Raw genomic sequence first — 20,282 nt, forward strand, 5'->3', positions numbered from 1 at the left:
TTATTCATCGGATAGGTCCACACGTTCCTTGTACTGATGGGGGAAAGTGAAGTCTAGATGGCACAGAGCCTCAAGGAGACCTGGTCACTCGGGTGCTAGTTTAAGCTTCAGCACAGTACCATGTTTTCTACTCTCTTCTCAAGCCATTGAACTGAATATATTAGCTGTAAAAGGAGTGGGAAAGCCACCCTAAAATGTTCCCCTGGGCCGGGGCATGGGGGGAGGGTTTCAGGTCTGATGTGGTAAGTGATTCATTTACAGAGAAATTGAGCTGATAATTGGGTCACAATCCTTATTTAGGTAGATCAACTAGTGGATTCTCCTGCAGGAAAGAGCAGAAACCACATGATTATCAAGAGGCTGCTTTAGGAATTGCAATAACCCGCTAGTTGGTGACCTTAATTGTCAAGGGCACTGGGCTCTGATGGCCAGTCTGCTACATGTCTACAGGCAAACAAAACCTCTCTGATAATACAGAGCACTCTCTCTACTGGAGGACATCACTCACGCCTGCAACTTAGTCTGTTTTTTTCTTTTAAGGGCCGCACCTGCTGCATATAGAAGTTCCCAGGCTAGGGGCCAAGTGGGAGCTGCAGCTGCAGGCCTACACCACAGCAACACCGGATGGAGCCATATCTGCAACACAGGATCCTTAAACCACTGACCAAGGCCAGGGATCCAATTTGCATCCTCACGGACACTGTGCTGGGTCCATACGACTCACTAAGCCACATGGGAACTCCAATTTAAGTCTGTTTTTGTCCAGGCACATCTCCCTCTCTCAGGGTGCCTACCTCCTGGTCAGGAAATGGCACACTCCAGTTATTTACAGTCACCTTGACTAATTAACTTGGATGTTTCCCAAACCTCTTATTAACCACCGGCTGAAGGGATCTCTCTCCTCTTTGCTCCCTTTGATATGGTTCTTAGCTGCTTCATTTTCTAATTTCCAAGTTGCAGGTTGTTTTTTTAATAGCCCCAGAGCAGGTTTCTTAATGTATCATTCCTTTATATTGTCAAAGACCAACTGTGATTAAAAGGATTATCTGTAACCAAAATCTGACTCCCACTGGCTCTGTAGGCCCTTCTGCTTGCTCTTCCCTCAGGCAGGTACTGAATTCTCTGTACCCTCTCACCATTCCAGCTCTATTGGTCTTGTTTTTGTTGCTGTTGTTTCTTCTATTTTCCTTAGGATGAAGGATGGGAAGATTAAATCTGGAAATTGTGGTGAGAATTGAAGGGACAGGGCTATTGCCTCCCTTGGCACACCTCTTTCCACATTCACTATAACTTCTTTAGAAATAACCCGTATTTTGTAACTTTAAACAAGCATTTCCTTGTCTTTAAGAATGTCCTCATACATAAATCTTTTGTGCCCACTTAGTGATGTCTTTTAAGATACACGGCTCAGTCATATTACTGGATCAAAGAGAATCAAAGCCCTTAATACAGGCTACCAAATCATGTTTTTCCTCAATAATGCCAATATAGGATACCATGATAATAACAAAAAAAAAAAAAAAAAAAAAGCTCCACCAAACTGATAGACAAGAAATGTCATGTCACTATTTTATTAAATTTTTTCTTCTCCATTTGCTCACTGGGAAACTTAGGAAATGGCTCTCAAAAGAGTTTAGGGATGAAAAATTAGAAACAAAATCAACAATGTTTAGGTTATTAAACATCCTATAAAAACAAAATAGCCCACAAATTTTATAATAAACTATAGACTGCAAGCTATTTAGTTGGCAAACACAAAATTCACAGTGACAACACAACTGTCATCATACAAGCAGATTTTGTGGTTATTACATATACATCTGCTTCTGTAATTTTTTCTTTGAAATATACCAAACACAAGCTTTATAATTTGATATTTTGGAAAACTTATCAACCAAACAACTCCTATCAAAACAAACTGAAGCTGGAGTTCCTGTCGTGGCTCAGCGGAAACGAATCTGAATAGCACCCATGAGGACACAGGTTCGATTCCTGGCCTTGTTCAGTGGATTAAGGATCAGAAGTTGCCATGAGCTGTGGTGTTGGTTGCAGTCAAGGCTTGGATCCTGCATTGCTGTGGCTGTGGCTGGCAGCTACAGCTCTGACCCAACCCCTAGGCTGGGAACCCCCATATGCTGCCAGTGTGGCCCTAAAAAGACAAAACAAAACAAACAAAAAACTGAAGCTAAAATAATTCATAATTAAAAAGCAAAGCTGGCATCAAGCGAGAATCATAAACTAACAAAAATGAAACACTGATGTCATGCTAAGTTTCCTTGAAAACTCTGGATATTCAAGCTATCACCATGTTCCTGCTGGTGTAGCTTTTGTAAAAGAAATAATTTCTTAGGATACTGAACTGGAATCCTTAGAAAACTCTAAACAATGTACCAATTTGAGTTTATGAATACCAAATTTTAATAAGCTTTATTCATTTAGGTTATTAGGAGTGGAAGAAAGGGCAGATATTCTGGCATATGGTGGTACTCAGGCTATGGGTCAAATTGGAGCTGTAGCCGCTGGCCTATTCCATAGCCACAGCAATGCCATATCGGAGCCAGGTCTGTGACCTACACCACAGCTCAAGGCGACGCCAGATCCTTAACCCACTGAGCGAGGCCAAGGATTGAACCTGTGTCCTCATGGATACCAGTCAGATTTGTTTCCGCCAAGCCACAACAGGAACTCCAGGGCAGATATTCTTAGATCAATGAGCAGCAAACCATATTCACAAAACATTACTTTAGGGTACAGGCTTATGAAAACACAGCACCACCATCCTGCATCCACCAAGATAAGGCCTTTTCTCTTGTAATACACAACTTTGTCCATGAGATGAATTCAGTCCTAAATGGTCACTTTAACATAAGTTGCCTCCATATTAAAAGTGTGGAGGTTATATGCAGGGTAATTTGTGGAGGGTCTAACTTATTCATTAAATGTGTATTTTACATTCAGTTGCACCAAGGTGCTTTAAGAGACACACACAAATTAGAACCAGAATCAGTTGGTATAAGCTACAAGGAAGCAGACTTTACCTTGAAATAAAATCTACTTAACCATCAAAACTCAGTTAACAAAATAGATTGCCTAACAGTCTCCATCTCTTGAATGTTCAAGAAAAGGTTTTGCCCAGTTAGATTTTCTTTGTACAGGGGTTCTTGCTCTGGGTGAGAGATTAAGTCTTTTCAAATCTAAAATGTGACTCCCTTGAATTTAAGGACCTGCTGGAACAACCCCTGAATCAAATTCAACTTTACTTATTGTTTCCTGAAGGCTATCCCTATTGCAAACTTTATCTTGGTTTGCATTTTTATTTTGGAGTCATATTGGGAATAATTAATGTCTGAACATTTAGATAACATGTTTGAAGAGAAATTTCTGGATGGCATCCTTTTTAAGTTATGGTATTTTATTTTCAATTACCACAAAATATTTTATAAGAGTCAAATATGTGATAATACAATTTTCTTTATTAAAAATAATTTACAGCATCCGTAACATATACACAATTGTCATCAACTGAACTTTGCCTCCAATATATTTCTATACAATACTTTAACATTGTTGAACTTAAAACTGTTATACTGTTTTGTTGGCTTTAAATAATAGACAATGATTTATAGTTACTTAAGTGAGATATATGGTTTCAAAATTACATACTATGTGTAAAATTGATAGAAACATCAGCACTATCACACTGCAGGGGAAAAAGTCAATAAAGAAGCCTAAAGTCCTTCCCCTCTCTTTTATTACTCCAAATCAAACTAAGATAGGGTCAACATCCAGTATCTTAGCACCTTCTACTCAACCTAAAGGCAAAAGAAAGGTGTCTTTTAATTCAACCATAGAAAAATGTCAGTCAAGTAATTTCTCTTCATCCTGTCACTCAACACTGAGAAGGCGAATGCACACAACACTGTTGCCGTATATGCAAACTATGATTCTGGTTTAGGTCTTAGTTGTACTTTTTGACTTTAGTACCACTGAGGTTTGATTACCAGTGAAAAACCAAGCAATCTGGCTAAAGAGATTCTAATAACTTTCATTCAAAAGTCAGCTTGGAGATAAAATAGGAAATAGCAACAAATGTCTGGGAACTTTTAGGCATAATAATGGCAATTCAGTGACTGAATGAAATTTTTATCGACTAGCAAAACCCAAAGTCATGAAACATGGCAAGGTATGTAGCGTGTTTCTTTAAAGATAACACAAATGCTGCTGTTACAATGACCCTTGAAATTGCACTCTTAAGTTTACAACACTAACTTGCTTCTCTCATGGCCTCTTATATTTCCTGCCACAATACCTGTGTATCTTTTTTTTTTTTTTTTTTTTTGCTTTTTAGGGCTGCACCTGCAGCACATGGACGTTCTCAGGTTAGGGGCTGAATTGGAGCTACAGCTGCTGGCCTATGCCACAGCCACAGCAATGCCAGATCTGAGCCACGAGCCACATCTGACCTACACCACAGCTCATGGCAACACCGGATCTTTAACCCACTGAGCAAGGCCAGGGATCAAACCAGCAACCTCACGGTTCCTAGTCAGATTCGTTTCCACTGCGCCACGATGGGAACGCCTGTGCATCTTTTTAAAAACACAGAATTATCCAGATAGAGTCAACGCTGACTATTTTCGCAAACACAGAATTTGGCTGCGGGCAGAATTATAAGGTATACTCTGGGACATTTATCTATGACTCTCCTCCCCAACTGATAACCACTGCTTATCAAGCTTTTTGGTTCACAGAATATAAGTAGGAGATTAAGGGAATATCGATTTTGTTCCTGAAATATAAGATTTGCTTGTACTATGACTGGACTGGGTAGACTGGAAATGTAAATGCTTAATTTATAGCTAGCTTTATCATCTCTTCATCTCCTGGATCTGCTCTTTATGGTGATGCCCAGGCCTCTGCCCATAGGTTACGTATTATAGTACAACTTAAAAACAATACAGATGTTTTCCCCACACAACAATCTGGGTTATCATTTCTTCAAAGCCTATAACACATATTTTAACATTCAATTTGAAAAGTCTCCATCCCTAATTCATGTTTTCATGTGAATTAAAAACACATGCACTGACAAATACAGTATAATAAAATATTCAAGAACACAATATGACTTGAAAGTACCAAAGAAAATATTTATAAAAAATTTAAATAAAAGGGAAGTCATTTGCCAAACTCTAGTCCATCTAATTGTCTAAACACATATTTGCAGAATATTTTCAAAAAGACTGTATGACTGATTATGTGCAAAGTTCTTAGTGGTCTATACCCACTGGTTTGGTGGTTTCAACATTTTAGCTTAAAACAAATAATTATTCTGTGCAATGAGAGCTAATTCTGAATTGCAGTACTTAACTAGTTCATTTAATAATCTCCATGGGGGGGGGGGAAATCACTATAGTTAACCTTCTGCCTGCTAAGTTTAATTTCTTAATTTAAAAAAAAAGGTACAGGACTTTCTAGAATTATTCATTCCAATCTTTTTTCTAAAAGTTGCCAAACTTCTTGTTGACAGAACATTCGATGTGGTAAACAGACATGCATATAGAGAAAATATGGTATTCAGACAGCAACAATTTAAGTGTTTTATCCTGATGGTCAGCAAAAGCATAAATAATTAATAATATCATGCATCCCAGGTAAAATAATGATTCAAAATGACAGAAAATTGATTTAAATAATTAAGAAATAACCAACATTTAAAAAATGCTTAGGGCTGAGCAACCATACAATTTATGGTGGCTAAACAAATCTAGAGGAAATCATGTTAGCATTTAATGATTAAATAAAGTTCTCTTCAGCAACGATAAGTAAGTGTGGAATTTTGGTTAATGACCCCTAAAGTATTAGGTTATAGGAAGTTATAGTATCATGTAAAGTGAGCAAAATAATCTAACCCAATTAATATAATGCTATCTGACGCTTGCCAGAGTCACAGTAGAAATTACTGAAAAATCAAGGGCTGCATATGTGACATATTTTCACTGCTGACACATGGTGCTGCGCAACCAAAGTGTATTCTGTAACATCCACCTTCAAATGTGGAGGAAACCTTGCGGAAACCTTGGCTGGACTGGACAGAAGGATTGTGTCTGGAGCAGGTTCTATCCTTTACAGTTAAGATTTATGATAACTCTGGCTTCTAATACAACTAGAATGCCAACTACGTCCAGCTCAATTCTGAAAAGGAATTATCATACCTCAAAGTCCATTTATAAATCAGATTCCACCTTCCATAATTTTAGAGTTATCTGGCTTATATTTCAATCTGCTACTCTTAAACCAACAAACAGTAGTATACAGTTTTATAGGTGCAAAACTAAACAAAAGACTTCAGGAAGGTTATTCATAAGAATTTTCAACACAAGTTCAAATTCTGCCTTTATTTACAAAATGGTCTGATAAAATATCCCCCCATACTTACAGGTCTCTTCCACAACACACTTCACACATTGATTTTAGCAATGTTAATAGCACCATTCGTATATTATTTAAAATCAAGAAGATTTCATTTCAGTCACTACGTTGATTCATCATCATTTACATCCATGGATGAGATAAGTGAGCATACCGGGACTACCTGCAGCTCCATGGTAAGGATTCCTGGGTCCAGCACAAAAGGCTTTGTTTGCAGTTACCAGTTATGAAAGGTATCCATGGTGAATAGATACTATGAGAATTTTCGTGCCACAAAGTTTAATAATCCTCCATGTTTGTATAATATTATTTCCACATCATTTTCAAACGAAGCAATCACGCTGAATATTTTTCCAGTGCTTGTCTTTAAACAAACAAAAACATCTCACATGAGTGGTAAAATCTACAAAGCGTTACTTAGCGGTTAAGACCATTTGTCTTCGTATGCAATGACTATACTTACCACATTTCCTGCGAAACATTTTTCCTGCTTGAAAAACACCTATGATACCTAATGATAGGCTTCACAATCAAGTAGAAAAACAGAAGCCAAGTAGAAAAAGATGTTTTCATCCCTAATTCTAAATAACAAGTATTATATCACCTAAAACATTAAATCAAATGATTTAGATTTTGACATACTAATTAGGAAAATTATACTCATTACTCATATTTATTCTATGTTAAATGTTCATTGCGTATAATATCTGCTACTCTTTCCCCTTTTTTACTTAATTGTAAAGTCTGTATCACTCTGACTCTGAACATTCCATTTTGGCTTCTCTTGAAGTGCTGTACATGCCTGGATTAAAACTGATCAGGACAGAGAGAGCTGATAACCAGGAAAAGCAAGTTGACACAAGTAAATGGAAGTCCATATCCCTTCTTCTGGACTAAGTGTACAGTGTTTTCTACTTTTCCTCAGAGAACATCAACTATATTAACATAGGTTTAAGTACATATGGAAAAAAAGCCATTTTAAACAATTTATGTTCACTAACTGACATTAGTATGTAATTTACAGTAATTATTTTTATTTGATTTATGACCATCTATTTCAATACATAGTACACAATCATATAGTTGAGAATTTTAGAAATACCTTTATATTTAATGTAACTCCAGGAGACAGTTCTTCGGGAAATGTTAAAGAAAATGTTTCTCTGCCAGAGAGGCCCAAGGAATCTGCATTTTCTCCCGGAAGGAACTGAAGCGGAGCTATGCCAATTCCAATCAAATGATCTTTGTGAATTTTTTCATAACTTTCAGCCAAAACAGCTTTCACACCCTGTAACAAACATGCATTTTATTTCCTCCATTCATCTCTCAAAGTTGCTGTGAGCATTTTAAACGGAAAAAAATTCTACTTTTGGCCTTTCTGTAAAAACTTTTAACCCAGTAACACATACTAAAGGTCAATGTTATATCAAAGTATTTAAAAAAGCCTTTTATAGCTCATTTTCCTGTATCCTGTATCTTTAAGTAGCTCCTTACTCCTTCTAACTGGTATTCTGCCCCTCCAGGGTTAGGTATTCCCAGTGCCTACCACACAGTAAGAGTTCTCTAAATATGGAGGCAGCTGCTTAAAACTCAAATAGCGCTCAGGAGAATTTGTTTAATTAAGGTGGATCTAACACATGCATGTGTTCATCAATACTCCTTTTTAAATTGACACTAAAATAAAGGAAAAAAGAAGTATAACCCCACAGCAACGAAGGGAATAGGATGCATAAATTCTGTAAATATCTAGAGAACAGAGATAGGTAACTGGCTCGGAGTCCACATCGCTGTGTCTGTGGTGTAGTCCAGCAGCTGTGGCTCTGATTCGACCCCTAGCTTAGGAACTCCCATATGCTGCAGGTGCAGCCCTAAAAAGAAAAAAAAGAAACTGTATAGCCTCAGAGAAAATATTTATAGATACTGACATATCAATTTATCATTAGTAAGGCCCACTCTGACAAAACCCAGCCCACAACCATAGCTTGTAATCAGTTTCTTAATGTCTAACTGAATGGACAGCTAAGGATCAACAGCTATATGAGGAAAGCCTGAAATATTTTTTTTAAAAAAGGGGGGGGGGGATAAAAAACCTTCAGGAAAAAGGGAATCTATACCTATAACTTTCATGATACAGGAATACCTTGTTTTTTGTTTTTTTTTTGTCTTTTTTCTAGGGCTGCGCCTGCGGCATATGGAGGTTCCCAGGCTAGGGGTGTAATCAGAGCTGTAGCCGCAGACCTACACCACAGCCACAGCAACGTGGGATCCAAGCCACGTCTGGAACCTACACCACAGCTCACAGCAACGCCGGATCCTTAACCCACTGAGCAAGGCCAGGGATTGAACCCACAACCTCATTGTTCTTAGTCGGATTCGTTAACCACTGAATCACAACGGGAACTCCCAGGAATACCTTGTTTTAATGTGCTTTGCAGATAGCGTGTTTTCTTAAAATTCAAGTTTTGTGGCAACTCTGTTAAGCAAGTCTACAGTTTCCATTTTTCCAACAGCATTTGCTCACTTCACGTCTGTGCAACATTTGGGAATTCTCATGATATTTCAAACTCTGTCATTATTATTTTATTTGTTAAGATGATCTATGTCAAGTGATCTCTGCTGTTACTACATAACTTTCATATGCACCAGGAAACCAAAAAACTTGTACAACTTGCTTTATTGCAGTGGAACCCAAACTACAGTATCTGTGATGTATGTTGGTACTTATAGTTGTTATCTTACAAAGATAAAAGAATTAGGTTTATTCTTATAACTCCTTAGAGTATTTGCATTTTAATGTTTTAAGATTAAACATTCAAAAAGAATGACATTTACATGATTATGATAGCTATGTGGGCTACATTCGGACCAGCCTTTTCACAACTACAACTGTAGAGAAGCAAAGTATGAGTGTGAAATGGTAGAAAGCATAGTCACATGACTATTCACTCCAATAGATCCCCCTATTTGCTCTTCAACAAAGAAACAGTCTCAAGACAAATGTGTTTCCCAGCAGACAGCCAGGCATCACCACTTTCTATTTGGGGGGCGGGGGGGGGGGGGAGTGAAACTTGGCCCACTATCCCTGAGTCTGTTAACTACTGATGGAGCAAATCAGAGAAAATTAAATGAAAAAGGGGCAAATAAAACTACCAATGGGGTGTTCCCATCATAGCTCAGTGGTTAATGAATCTGACGAGGAACGATGAAGTTTAGGGTTCGATCCCTGGCCTCCCTCAGTGGGTTAAGGATCCGGCGCTGCTGTGAGCCGAAGGTTGCAGATGCGGCTCAGATCTGGTATGGCTGTGGCTCTGGCTTGGGTCAGCGGCTACAGCTCCAATTAGACCCCCAGCCTGGGAACCTCTGTATGCTGCGAGTGCAGCCCTAGAAAAAGACAAAAAATAAATAAACAAACTACCAATGGGTATAAATAATTATTACTATAAAGTAATAGTTTAAGGAGTTCCCGTCGTGGCTCAGTGGTTAATGAATCTGACTAGGAACCATGAGGTTGCAGGTTCAATCCCTGGCCTTGCTCAGTGGGTTAAGGATCCAGCGTTGCCGTGAGCTATGGTGTGGATTGCAGACTTGGCTCGGATCCCGTGTTGCTGTAGCTGTGGTGTAGGCCGGCAGCTGCAGCTCCGATTAGACCCCTAGCCTGGGAACCTCCACATGCCGCAGGAGCAGCCCTAAAAATTGCAAAATAGGAGTTCCCATCGTGACGCAGTGGTTAACGAATCCGACTAGGAACCATGAGGTTGCGGGTTCGGTCCCTGCCCTTGCTCAGTGGGTTGACGATCCGGCGTTGCCGTGAGCTGTGGTGTAGGTTGCAGACGCGGCTCGGATCCCGCGTTGCTGTGGCTCTGGCGTGGGCCGGTGGCTGCAGCTCTGATTAGACCCCTAGCCTGGGAACCTCCATATGCCGCGGGAGCGGCCCAAGAAATGGCAAAAAGACAAAAAAAAAAGTCAAAATAAAATAAAATAAAATAAAAAATAAAGTAATAGTTTAAGACAGACTCTCCTTTCCCTTTACCATATTGATTTCCACAAATAAGACTGATGCAGGTTTAATCAAATTCAGAGTATTAAAAATTCAACTAGATTAGTATATTATATAGAGATCACTTAAAAAAAATCCAAATATGAGGTCCCAGGAAGCATAAAAAGACTGAATAAACAGAATAAACTCTGATAGGATGCTACTGACAAAAGGAAATATTTAAAACTCTTTGATATAAGAAGAATTTAAGAATCAATACCAGCAAGTATGGTCCTTTGGCAGCCCAGTCTCTTGAATTTCCTGAACCGTATTTCTTTCCTGCTAAAATAATCAGTGGGATACCTTCCTTCTGGTACAGCTCTGCAGCCTCAAATACATCTAGCTGTAGATTAAAACAGACACAAAATTTTTAATACAAATTTTGATCTTGTCAGCAACTGCCTAAATACTTTGTAAACATACTTACCGTCTGTCCTGATGGAAAATGAATTGTTTTGGGAGCTGGTTTTCCAATGAACTTATTAAAAAGCTTGATATTTGCAAAAGTGCCTCTTGTCATTACAGCATCATTACCTCTTCGGGCTCCATAAGAATTGAATTCACGAGGGGTAAGGCTGCAAGAAAGTTTGAAAGTTAGTTATTTAAGGTGGAAAATAATCACACATTACCGAATTATAAAACTTAATCAAAAACCTTTACTATGGAAAATTTCAAACATGTACAAAAGTAGAGAAAACAGAACAATGAATGCCCAGAAGCCTACCATTAAACAACAATAAACTCTTGGAATCTTTTGCCTTCTACAATCATCCTCTAATAGATTGTTTTCAAGCAAGCTCAGAAAATATTATTTTAAATTTCAGTATGTTTTTCTACAAGATAAGGACTTAAAATACTAACTACCCTGACACAAACAAACAAAACCCCCCCAAACTTCTTAATATCAGCTAGCTAGTCAATATTCAAATGTTCCTGGCTTTCTCTTTACTTTTTTAAATTGCTGGTTTGCTCAAATCAGATCTAAATATGATTTATAAATTCATTCAGTTGATCTCAAGCCTCTTTTAATCTATGTGTGCCCTCTCCCTTTGTGTCTTCTTTTATACTTTATCTCATGATATCAGGTCATTTGTAGTAAAATTCCCTGTATCTAGACTGTGCTGACTGCATCTCCACAGTATCACTTCACATGTCATTCTCTCTCCTATATTTCTTGTTAACCAGATGTCAGATCTAGTGGCTTGATACATACAGTTTGGGTATTTAATGTTTTGCAACAATGCTTCATAAGCTGTACTTCCATCAGGAGGCACATGATACTCAGTTGTCTCTTCCCGGAATGCTACCATTCCAGAAAGATAATTATTATTGTCCAGACCGCATTAGGGACTATAAAATGATGACACTCTTATTATATTACAGCTTCATTATTTAGCTGGAAAACTTCAATAAAGACAAACTTCCTTCATCAATGATCTGGTTATACTGAAATACATTCCATACAAAAAAAGACTTGTTCCTAAGTCATACAAAAAATTACTTGTTAAGTAGTAAGACAGTTCCCCTATCACCTTTCAAAGGTGTTTTAATTTTTTCTTTTACATTATTATGAACTCATGGATTTAAACATATTCATTATGTTTCAAACCACTCCAGTTATTGACGCTAAACATGTCCCATCACTGAGCAGTGATGGGTTCAAAGCTGGCTCCTGAGACATTTTGACAGAAAGCCTAGTAGTCTCTGACAGCTCTTTTGCTATTGGTATAAAACATCTAGAATCTTCCCATACATTTTCCTGTTCCAAGTCTGGAATCAATCATTTGTATATTTAAACACTGTACTTCAGGATGGAGGCGGTGGGAGGGTCTGAGTGTCTTAAAAAATTGGTGATATTTTCAGGTGGAATCTATGTCACAGTTATGACCAAGATGGAAATCAGAATAAAAAAATATTTGAGAAAAGAAAACTTATTTCTCACCATTATAAACAAAAGCTGTGTGTAAAACAAACTGATTCATTTTCATAAAATCATACCAATGGAGCTGCTATTAGCAATTTCTACCAAAAAGTGTTTTAATTCATACCAAACTAGAAATAACTAGAAAATAATTTCAGATTTCACAATATCACTAATGAGATTATATAATAAGCTACACAGTATTATTACACGTCAAACCAAGCTATGTAGCACTGATTTTTCTAAGATTATTTCATTGAAAAGTCTTGTCATTTGCATAGCTCAAGTATCAAAAAGCTAATCAGGAAGTGTCCAAAACTAATCAGGCAGCAGCACTAAAAATTTTGCCTTTAGCAAAACTTTGGTGTCAAAACAGTTCTTTGATAACAGAGCAACTCCACATTATTAATCATATAGAAATGAAACAAAATATTTCTAGTTTTGGATTTATATACCCTATGTAAATTATTTTTATATTCACATGCATTATTTTTGTAAAATTTTAGGCTCAAAAAGCAGAAATCCATTGTCTTTGTCTTTTGATTTGATGAAGCCTAGCCTCATGCATGTGCATTTTATAGCCCCCACTACACAAATTTAAATTGTGCACTCCAACATTGGGAGATGGTTAGAACCATCAGGCTTTATTTGGTAGGTCAAAGCATCTGACTTTTCAACAAAGTAGCATTAAAAAAAGAAAAATCTTGTTTCCAATCAGTTTAGACTACAAGGGATCAATTTAAAACAGCATTTTCAATGTCTAAAGTCCTAAGCAAAATCAGGTACAAATACCCCAGTTATTGTTTAGGTCAAATACATGGACAATCAGGCACTCACAACAGCATGTAATTTACTGGATAAAGGAACGTGACCAGCAGAAGTCTCTTAATCAATGAGAAAGATGAAACAAAAACAGCCTATAACCATGCACGCATACCCTCTGTTTGTCAAATACTTAGCAGCAGCACTACTCCTAGCGATGCTTCCAGCAGGTGATATGTGATCTGTTGTGACAGAATCTCCCAGATATAACAGGACATGGGCATTTTCAATAGGCTGGAGTGCAACTGGCTCTTTGGTCTAAAAGATAAAAAATGTTGAAGGTATTTAACTCAATGGTTTTTTTTTTTTTTAAACTTCATAACAATCTTTAAAAGATCATAGAGTAAAAGAGTACTTACAAGCTTATCAAAAAATGAAGGACATCTGATATAAGTAGACTTTAAGTCCCATGGAAACAAAACTGAATCCGGTGCTTCTAAGGAATTCCACCGTTTATTTCCCATCTGTGAATATGATTTTGGTTGAAATAAAGATAAAATGGAGTCAGAAAAAGAGATTTATGGAAAAGATCAAGGAAATTAAGACAGTACTTATGTTAGAATAAGGAAAAGAAAATAGGTCTTTTTCATTTGGAAAGGAAGCTAAAATAATGCATTCTATATTTTAGAACAGGATGGATACAGATTTGCTCATCAAATTCCAGCACAGCAGATTTTCAGGAATACCCTAAGAGTTAAGTTTTAATACAAACTGAACATAAAAGACTCTACAGGATCTACCCCTCCAAAAAAAAACCCAAAACAAAACAAAAGAATTTAGAAAGATTATACATTGCTTTCAAGATTAAGTGTGTTTGGGGTTATGCCTTTCTTTTTGTTTGTTTTGTGTCTTTTTTTGGCTGCACCTGCAGCACAATAAAGTTCTCAGGCCAGGGATCAAACCTGCGCCACAGCAGCGATCGCGGCCACTGCAGTGATGATGCCAGATCCTTAACCCACTGCACCACAAAAGAACTCCTGGGGGGTATGCTTTTAATCTTTAAGAATACTATCATGGAAAAAAATGTCTGCTTTTTTCAATGCATTTGTCCTACATCACTACGTATTAGTCCTGCCTTCAAACTATATTCAAAATCTCACCATTATTCACCACCTCTATGGCTACCCTAAATGTTCCAAGCCATTACCATTCTTCACTTTGGACTACAACAATGAGTCTACTCTTTGTGCTCAACCCTCTTGCCCCCAATATATTTACATTTCAAAGACAGAGCAAGCCTTTTTGATTATGATACCCCTGTTCAGCATCTTCCAATGGTTCTCTATCTTATGTCACTCAGGTAAAAGACTAAGTTTTAATAATGGCCTAAAATGTCCTATGTAACCTGGACTCTTTGAAAGGAAAGCTAAGATGTCTTTCTGACATTTCCTAACATCACCCTTTTTAGTTCCTATGTTCTAGTCACACTACCTTCATTAAGGTTCCCTCCTTAAGGCCTTTACACTGGTCCCTCCATCCGGAAAGCACTGTTCTTTGTGCAGATACATGACTAGCTTATTCACTGCCTTCAAAACTTTGCTTAAGTATCATGTTTTCAACTATCCTATATAAAACTGCAATCTAGCCCCCACATTTTACACAACTGTTTCACTTTGTTCTATAATTTTTCATGGCACTCATTACTTTTTAACATATTGTATAATTTACCTAATCATTCTGTCCACAGTTCACTATCTGCCTCTCCCCATGAGAATTTTGTGGTTTCTTCACTAGTATATTCCAAAAAGCTAGAACAGTGGCTGGTACATACTAAGGGCTAAATAAATAAAGTATTTTTGGCCCTCATATTTATATTCTAAGTTCTTTTTAAAAAGTGTGAATATATGTATTTGTAGATGCACAAAACATCTCTGGAAAGATGCTTAATAAATTGACATAACTGGTTGTTTCTGAAGAGGTAAGGTAGAGTGCTAGGGAATGAGTGGGAGGGAGATTTCATTGCTCGATTTCTTCTGAATTTTGTTTTTCTTTGTTTTTTTTTTTTGCTTTTTAAGGCCGCACTTGTGGCACAGGGGTCAAATCGGAGCTACAGCTGCGGGCCTATACCACAGCCACAGCAAGGCAGGATCCGAGCCATGTATGCCACATACACCATAGCTCACAACGCCAGATCCTTAACCCACTGTTTGAGGCCAGGGATTGAAGCCACAACCTCAGAGTTCCTAGTCAGATTTGTTTCCACTGCACTATGACGAGAACTCCTACTTCTTCTGAATTTTGAACCACCGAATGAGAATGACAAACAAGGCAAGTTTCTATTAAGTATGTCCAAGATGCCAAATAATAATGCTTGCTATACATTTCTAATAAAAATAAATAAAATCAATTCTGATACCCTAATCCTTTTTTTTTTTTTTTTTTTTACTTTTTAGGGCCACACCTGCAGCTCATGGAAGTTCCCAGGCTAGGGGTCGAATCAGAGCTACAACTGCTGGCCTACTCCAAAGCTACAGGAACGCGGGATCCGAGCCCTGTCTGCGACCTATACCACAGTTCACAGCAACAGCGGATCCCCGACCCACTGAGCGAATCTGGGGATCAAACCCACATCCTCATAGATACTAGTCGGATTAGTTTCTGTTGTGCCACAATGGGAACTCCCTAAGTTAATTCTTAGATATTAGAGAGTCCAGATACAAAAGGACTATCACTCATTAAAAACTGTACATTCAAAATAATGGGTTTTTAATTTTTATTCTATTCAGAGAGATGCATAAAATAAAGAAACACTGCCACTTTATTAAACTAACCTCTATTTTCTTACCTCTATTTTCTCTTTTAATGCTTTAAACATGGATAATACAACATGTTCTTCCTCTATCTGATGAACTTCTTCTCGACTAGGCCAAATATCATGCAGGTAAATGTTTTTGCCAGTAGGGTCAGTACCTGGTTAAAAGATTTTAACACGAAATTTAGTATAAAAAGTAACTCCCTCAAAATGTTCACATCTTTTAAGAGACATATCACAGAAACCAAACATATTATTCAACAACAGTGATTCAGGTATAAGCAGCTGAAAGAACTATTACTTGCACATTTTATATTCTTCATATAAATAAAAAATTAAACCTAAATGTCCATCAACAGATGAATGGATTAAGAAGATGTGGTAAATATACACAATGGAATACTACTCAGTCATAAAGAAGAACAAAATACTGCCATTTGCAGCAACATGGATGAAACTAGAGATTCTCATACTAAGTGAAGTAAGCCAGAAAGAGAAAGACAAACACCATAGGATATCAGTTCTACCTGGAATCTAATATATAGCACAAATGAACCTTTCCACAGAAAAGAAAATCTTGGACTTGGAGAATAGACTTGTGGTTGCCAAGGGTGAGAGGGAGGGAGCGGGATGGACTGGGCGTCTGTAATTAACAGATGCAAACTATTGCCTTTGGAATGGATAAGCAATGAGATTCTGCTGTATAGCACTGGGAACTTTTACCTAGTCACTTATGATGGACCATGATAATGTGAGAAAAAGGAATATATATGTTTATGTGTGACTGGGTCACCTTGCTGTACAGTAGAAAATTGACAGAACACTGTAAACCAGCTATAAAGAAAAAAAAATCATTAAATAAAAAAATAAAAAATATATATTAAATACAAAAAAATTAATAACGCATTGTGCTAAGACTTCTTGGGATAATTCAAAGAATGAATGATATAGGAAGCATCTCAAAAATACAACTTTTGGGGGAAAAGGTATGTGCAGGTATTTGTGTGTATATATATATATATATAAATGAAAAGATACCTAATGGCTCTGTCCGGAAATCTATATTCACTGTGCCTGCTATGGCATAAGCTACCACTAAGGGTGGAGAGGCAAGATAATTGGCACGAACACAATCACAAAGACGACCTTCAAAATTTTTATTTCCAGATAAAACTCCGCAAGTAACCAAATCACCCTGAAAAACAAAACAAACCACATATGTTCAACTCAAGAGATGATACAAATTTGGATAATCACATATAAGCAATCTCAAATATTCTATTTCTGAGGGCAAGATAACCAAAGAGTAGTAACAATCATTAGGTACAGAAGTATCAATCATGTAAAACAAACTAAAATAATTCCTTGTACTATTAAAAAATTATTTCAAGGATCTAAAAATTATTTCAAAGAATTACTTTATGATTGACAGGTTACTCTTTCCAAGAGATGCAAGGATTATAGGAATATAAATACATCAACATACATTTTTGCTAATTTAATAGTGAAAAATGGTTAAGAAAATCCATTTGGATGTCTTACTGATCCACAGTTTACCTGTTTTACTGCATTTAAAACTGCTTCTGATAAGGGTGCTGTATTTCCCACACATGTTGAACATCCATAGCCAACTATTTCAAATCTGCATTTAAAATAAAAAGTCACATAATTTGTAAAGAAAGGATGAATCTTATCTTTCATTTCCATCACTGTATAAGATGCCTGAAGGGAATAGTCACAACATACGGGAATATTCACAACATACGAACCTTCACCAACATAATTCATTTCACAGCTTTTGAGCAAAATCAAGTTTGACTCTCAAGCATGCTATCTGTACTGAATGCAAACCTCTGAAGAGCCCTGATATTTAGGTTAACTGTGACACAGAACTTATCACATTACACAAGAAAATTCCTCAAGCACTACTTGCTAGGAATACAACATGACCATACAAAAATTTGATATTATACTTATTTCTCTCCAAGTATCTAAAATGCCAAGTATCAAGAGGACCCGGTTATAACAACCTGACTTAAAGGCCCTCAAAGAGGCACTGGAATTGAGTACTCTGCTAGGAGTAATCTTTCAATTCTCAACCAACTAAACCCAAAAAAAAGTCTGACAAAAATTCCAAGATGATACAACTGAAAAATTAAAGGTATAATCTTTGAAATTACTTTCAGCTGTTCTAAACAAAAAAGAAAAAACACCTAAAACTGTTAGGTTTTGCAAAAGAACTCATGATTTATGTAAGACAGTATGTTCCAAAATACACAGTGAAAACACAGCCAGCATCTATTTTTTTGAGTATATAAGAAATACAAAAGTTATTTTCAATAAAGCTCAGGGACAACTTAACCTATGTATACTGGATCCAATAATCTCACAAAACCTCATTTAAGGTAATTTACTCAGTTAATAATGTCACCTATAAAACTTCACTCTGAAAACTCTTCTACATGACTCATGGAAATTATGCAGTACTCGATACCATCCCTAATCCTGTCTGTCACTGTTACCCAGTTTTACTTGTTTGTCTTGTGTTTCTATCCTTAGAGATCACTTCTGCTACTTCTTTGTAGCCAACAAACTGCCTTGCTCTTTGAATACGCTCAGTAAATGTTTGCTGAGTGATATGGCCTCAAAGATTTTGTGGTAATGGCAAAGCAACAAGTAGAACTAAAAGCGCTTTTTGTCCTATCTTCTTTTTGTATTTATGAGAAGTCCTAACAAGCAGCTTCGATCACTGCTGAATACCAATGTCAGTACAAATAATGGTAACCATCACTTACCCAAGCTTACTAAGATAGGGTAATACTCCACTCGAACTGAGGTAATGTGTAACCATCCCACTGCCTGGAGACAAACTTGTTCTAATATAAGGTTTAACACGCAGACCAGCTTCGACAGCTTTTTTAGCCAAAAGACCTGCAACAATAAAGAAACAATAATTTACTATGGCAATGTTTTTTTTCCTTCTTGTCCTCATATTAAAGTATGGGTTTATTTTACAGCTCATCTCCAATTCAGGTTAGGCTAACAATCCAAAATTCATGAATTTACTGTCATTATTTTGTCCATTTTATTCTATTGATTTGTTTCATTTAAAACAAATCAAGAAATTCCCATCATGGCTCAGCGGTTAACGAATCCGACTAGGAACTGTGAGCTTGCGGGTTCGATCCCTGCCCTTGCTCAGTGGGTTAAGGATCCGGTGTTGCCGTGAGCTGTGGTGTAGGTTCCAGATGTGGCTCGGATCCCATGCTGCTGTGGCTCTGGTGTAGGCCTGTGGCTACAGCTCCAATTACACCCCTAGCCTGGGAACCTCCATATGCCATGGGAGCAGCCCTAGGAAAAGGCAAAAAGGCAAAAAAAAAAAAAAACCATCAAAAATTGTTATAAGGAGTTCCCTGATGGCTCAATGGGTTAAGAATCCAGCATGGTCACTGTCGCGATGTGGGTTCAATTCCTGGCCTGGGAACCTGCGCGTGCCACAGGCATAGCCACAAAAAAATTGTGGTAGATGTACCAGCCTTTACATTATAAATTACTAAGACACAGTCTGTTATGGCATCATGTACACAAAGACACATATCCTTTTTTTTTGGCCACACCCACAGCATGTAGAAGTTCCAGGGCCAGGGAATGAAACTGCACCACAGCTGCAACCGGAGCCACAGCAATGACAACACCAGATCCTTTATCTGCTGCACCATCAAGGGAGCTCCTAACACATACTATTAAGTGAACCATTTTAAGTGTTATAATCATAATGAAGTAATAGCAATTAAAAAATATTAGACTTGATTTAATACATTATTGAATTGTTCCATGTATATACAACTGATTTCATTTATAATCCTTGTCAATAATCTTTTACTTTCTTTATACTCACAATCTAGCACATTACTATGGTAAAATTCTAGACTACCAAGAGATTTGCTAATTAACTATACTTATAAATTAACAGAAAAAGCAGATATAACCTAAAACACACAGACACAAGTTTTAATTTTAAAAACTTATAGATAGGAGATCCCTGTAGCCTAGTGGGTTAAGGATTCAGCATAGTCACTGGCTCTGGTGCAGGTTAAACCTCTGGCCTGGGAACTTCCGCATGCTGAGGGCATGGCCAAAAAAAGAAAAATTACCTTCTTTGTAATAAAAACAAAATAAATAACATAAATTAAACTTAGGCTCCTTAGGACCTAATTAAAATCTCAGAATGGCTCTCAATATAAAACAAAGACACCAACAGTCATGCACATCTAAGAAGCAGAATGTGAATATAAAGAAAAGTAAAAAATAATTTAGGA

The 20,282-nt window shown here is 37.1% G+C and overlaps 1 protein-coding gene across 2 annotated transcripts in view; it reads right to left on the reverse strand.

The window, feature by feature from the left end:
* Window positions 1-6,383: 6,383 nt before the first annotated feature.
* The window catches only part of IREB2 (iron responsive element binding protein 2), a 44,944-nt gene continuing 31,045 nt past the window's right edge, over window positions 6,384-20,282 (reverse strand). For both annotated transcript variants that reach the window (XM_047795473.1, XM_047795474.1), the window contains 10 exons: window positions 18,759-18,894; window positions 17,521-17,605; window positions 17,002-17,158; window positions 15,997-16,121; window positions 13,571-13,675; window positions 13,327-13,469; window positions 10,896-11,043; window positions 10,689-10,811; window positions 7,535-7,720; window positions 6,384-6,796 (listed from right to left, as the gene is read on the reverse strand). In XM_047795473.1, coding sequence (XP_047651429.1) covers window positions 6,686-6,796; window positions 7,535-7,720; window positions 10,689-10,811; window positions 10,896-11,043; window positions 13,327-13,469; window positions 13,571-13,675; window positions 15,997-16,121; window positions 17,002-17,158; window positions 17,521-17,605; window positions 18,759-18,894 — 1,319 coding nt within the window. In that variant the 3' untranslated portion in view covers window positions 6,384-6,685. The remainder of the gene's footprint in view (window positions 6,797-7,534; window positions 7,721-10,688; window positions 10,812-10,895; window positions 11,044-13,326; window positions 13,470-13,570; window positions 13,676-15,996; window positions 16,122-17,001; window positions 17,159-17,520; window positions 17,606-18,758; window positions 18,895-20,282) is intronic.

Source organism: Phacochoerus africanus, chromosome 9, assembly GCF_016906955.1.
Source record: "Phacochoerus africanus isolate WHEZ1 chromosome 9, ROS_Pafr_v1, whole genome shotgun sequence".
Taxonomy (NCBI): Eukaryota; Metazoa; Chordata; class Mammalia; order Artiodactyla; family Suidae; genus Phacochoerus; species Phacochoerus africanus.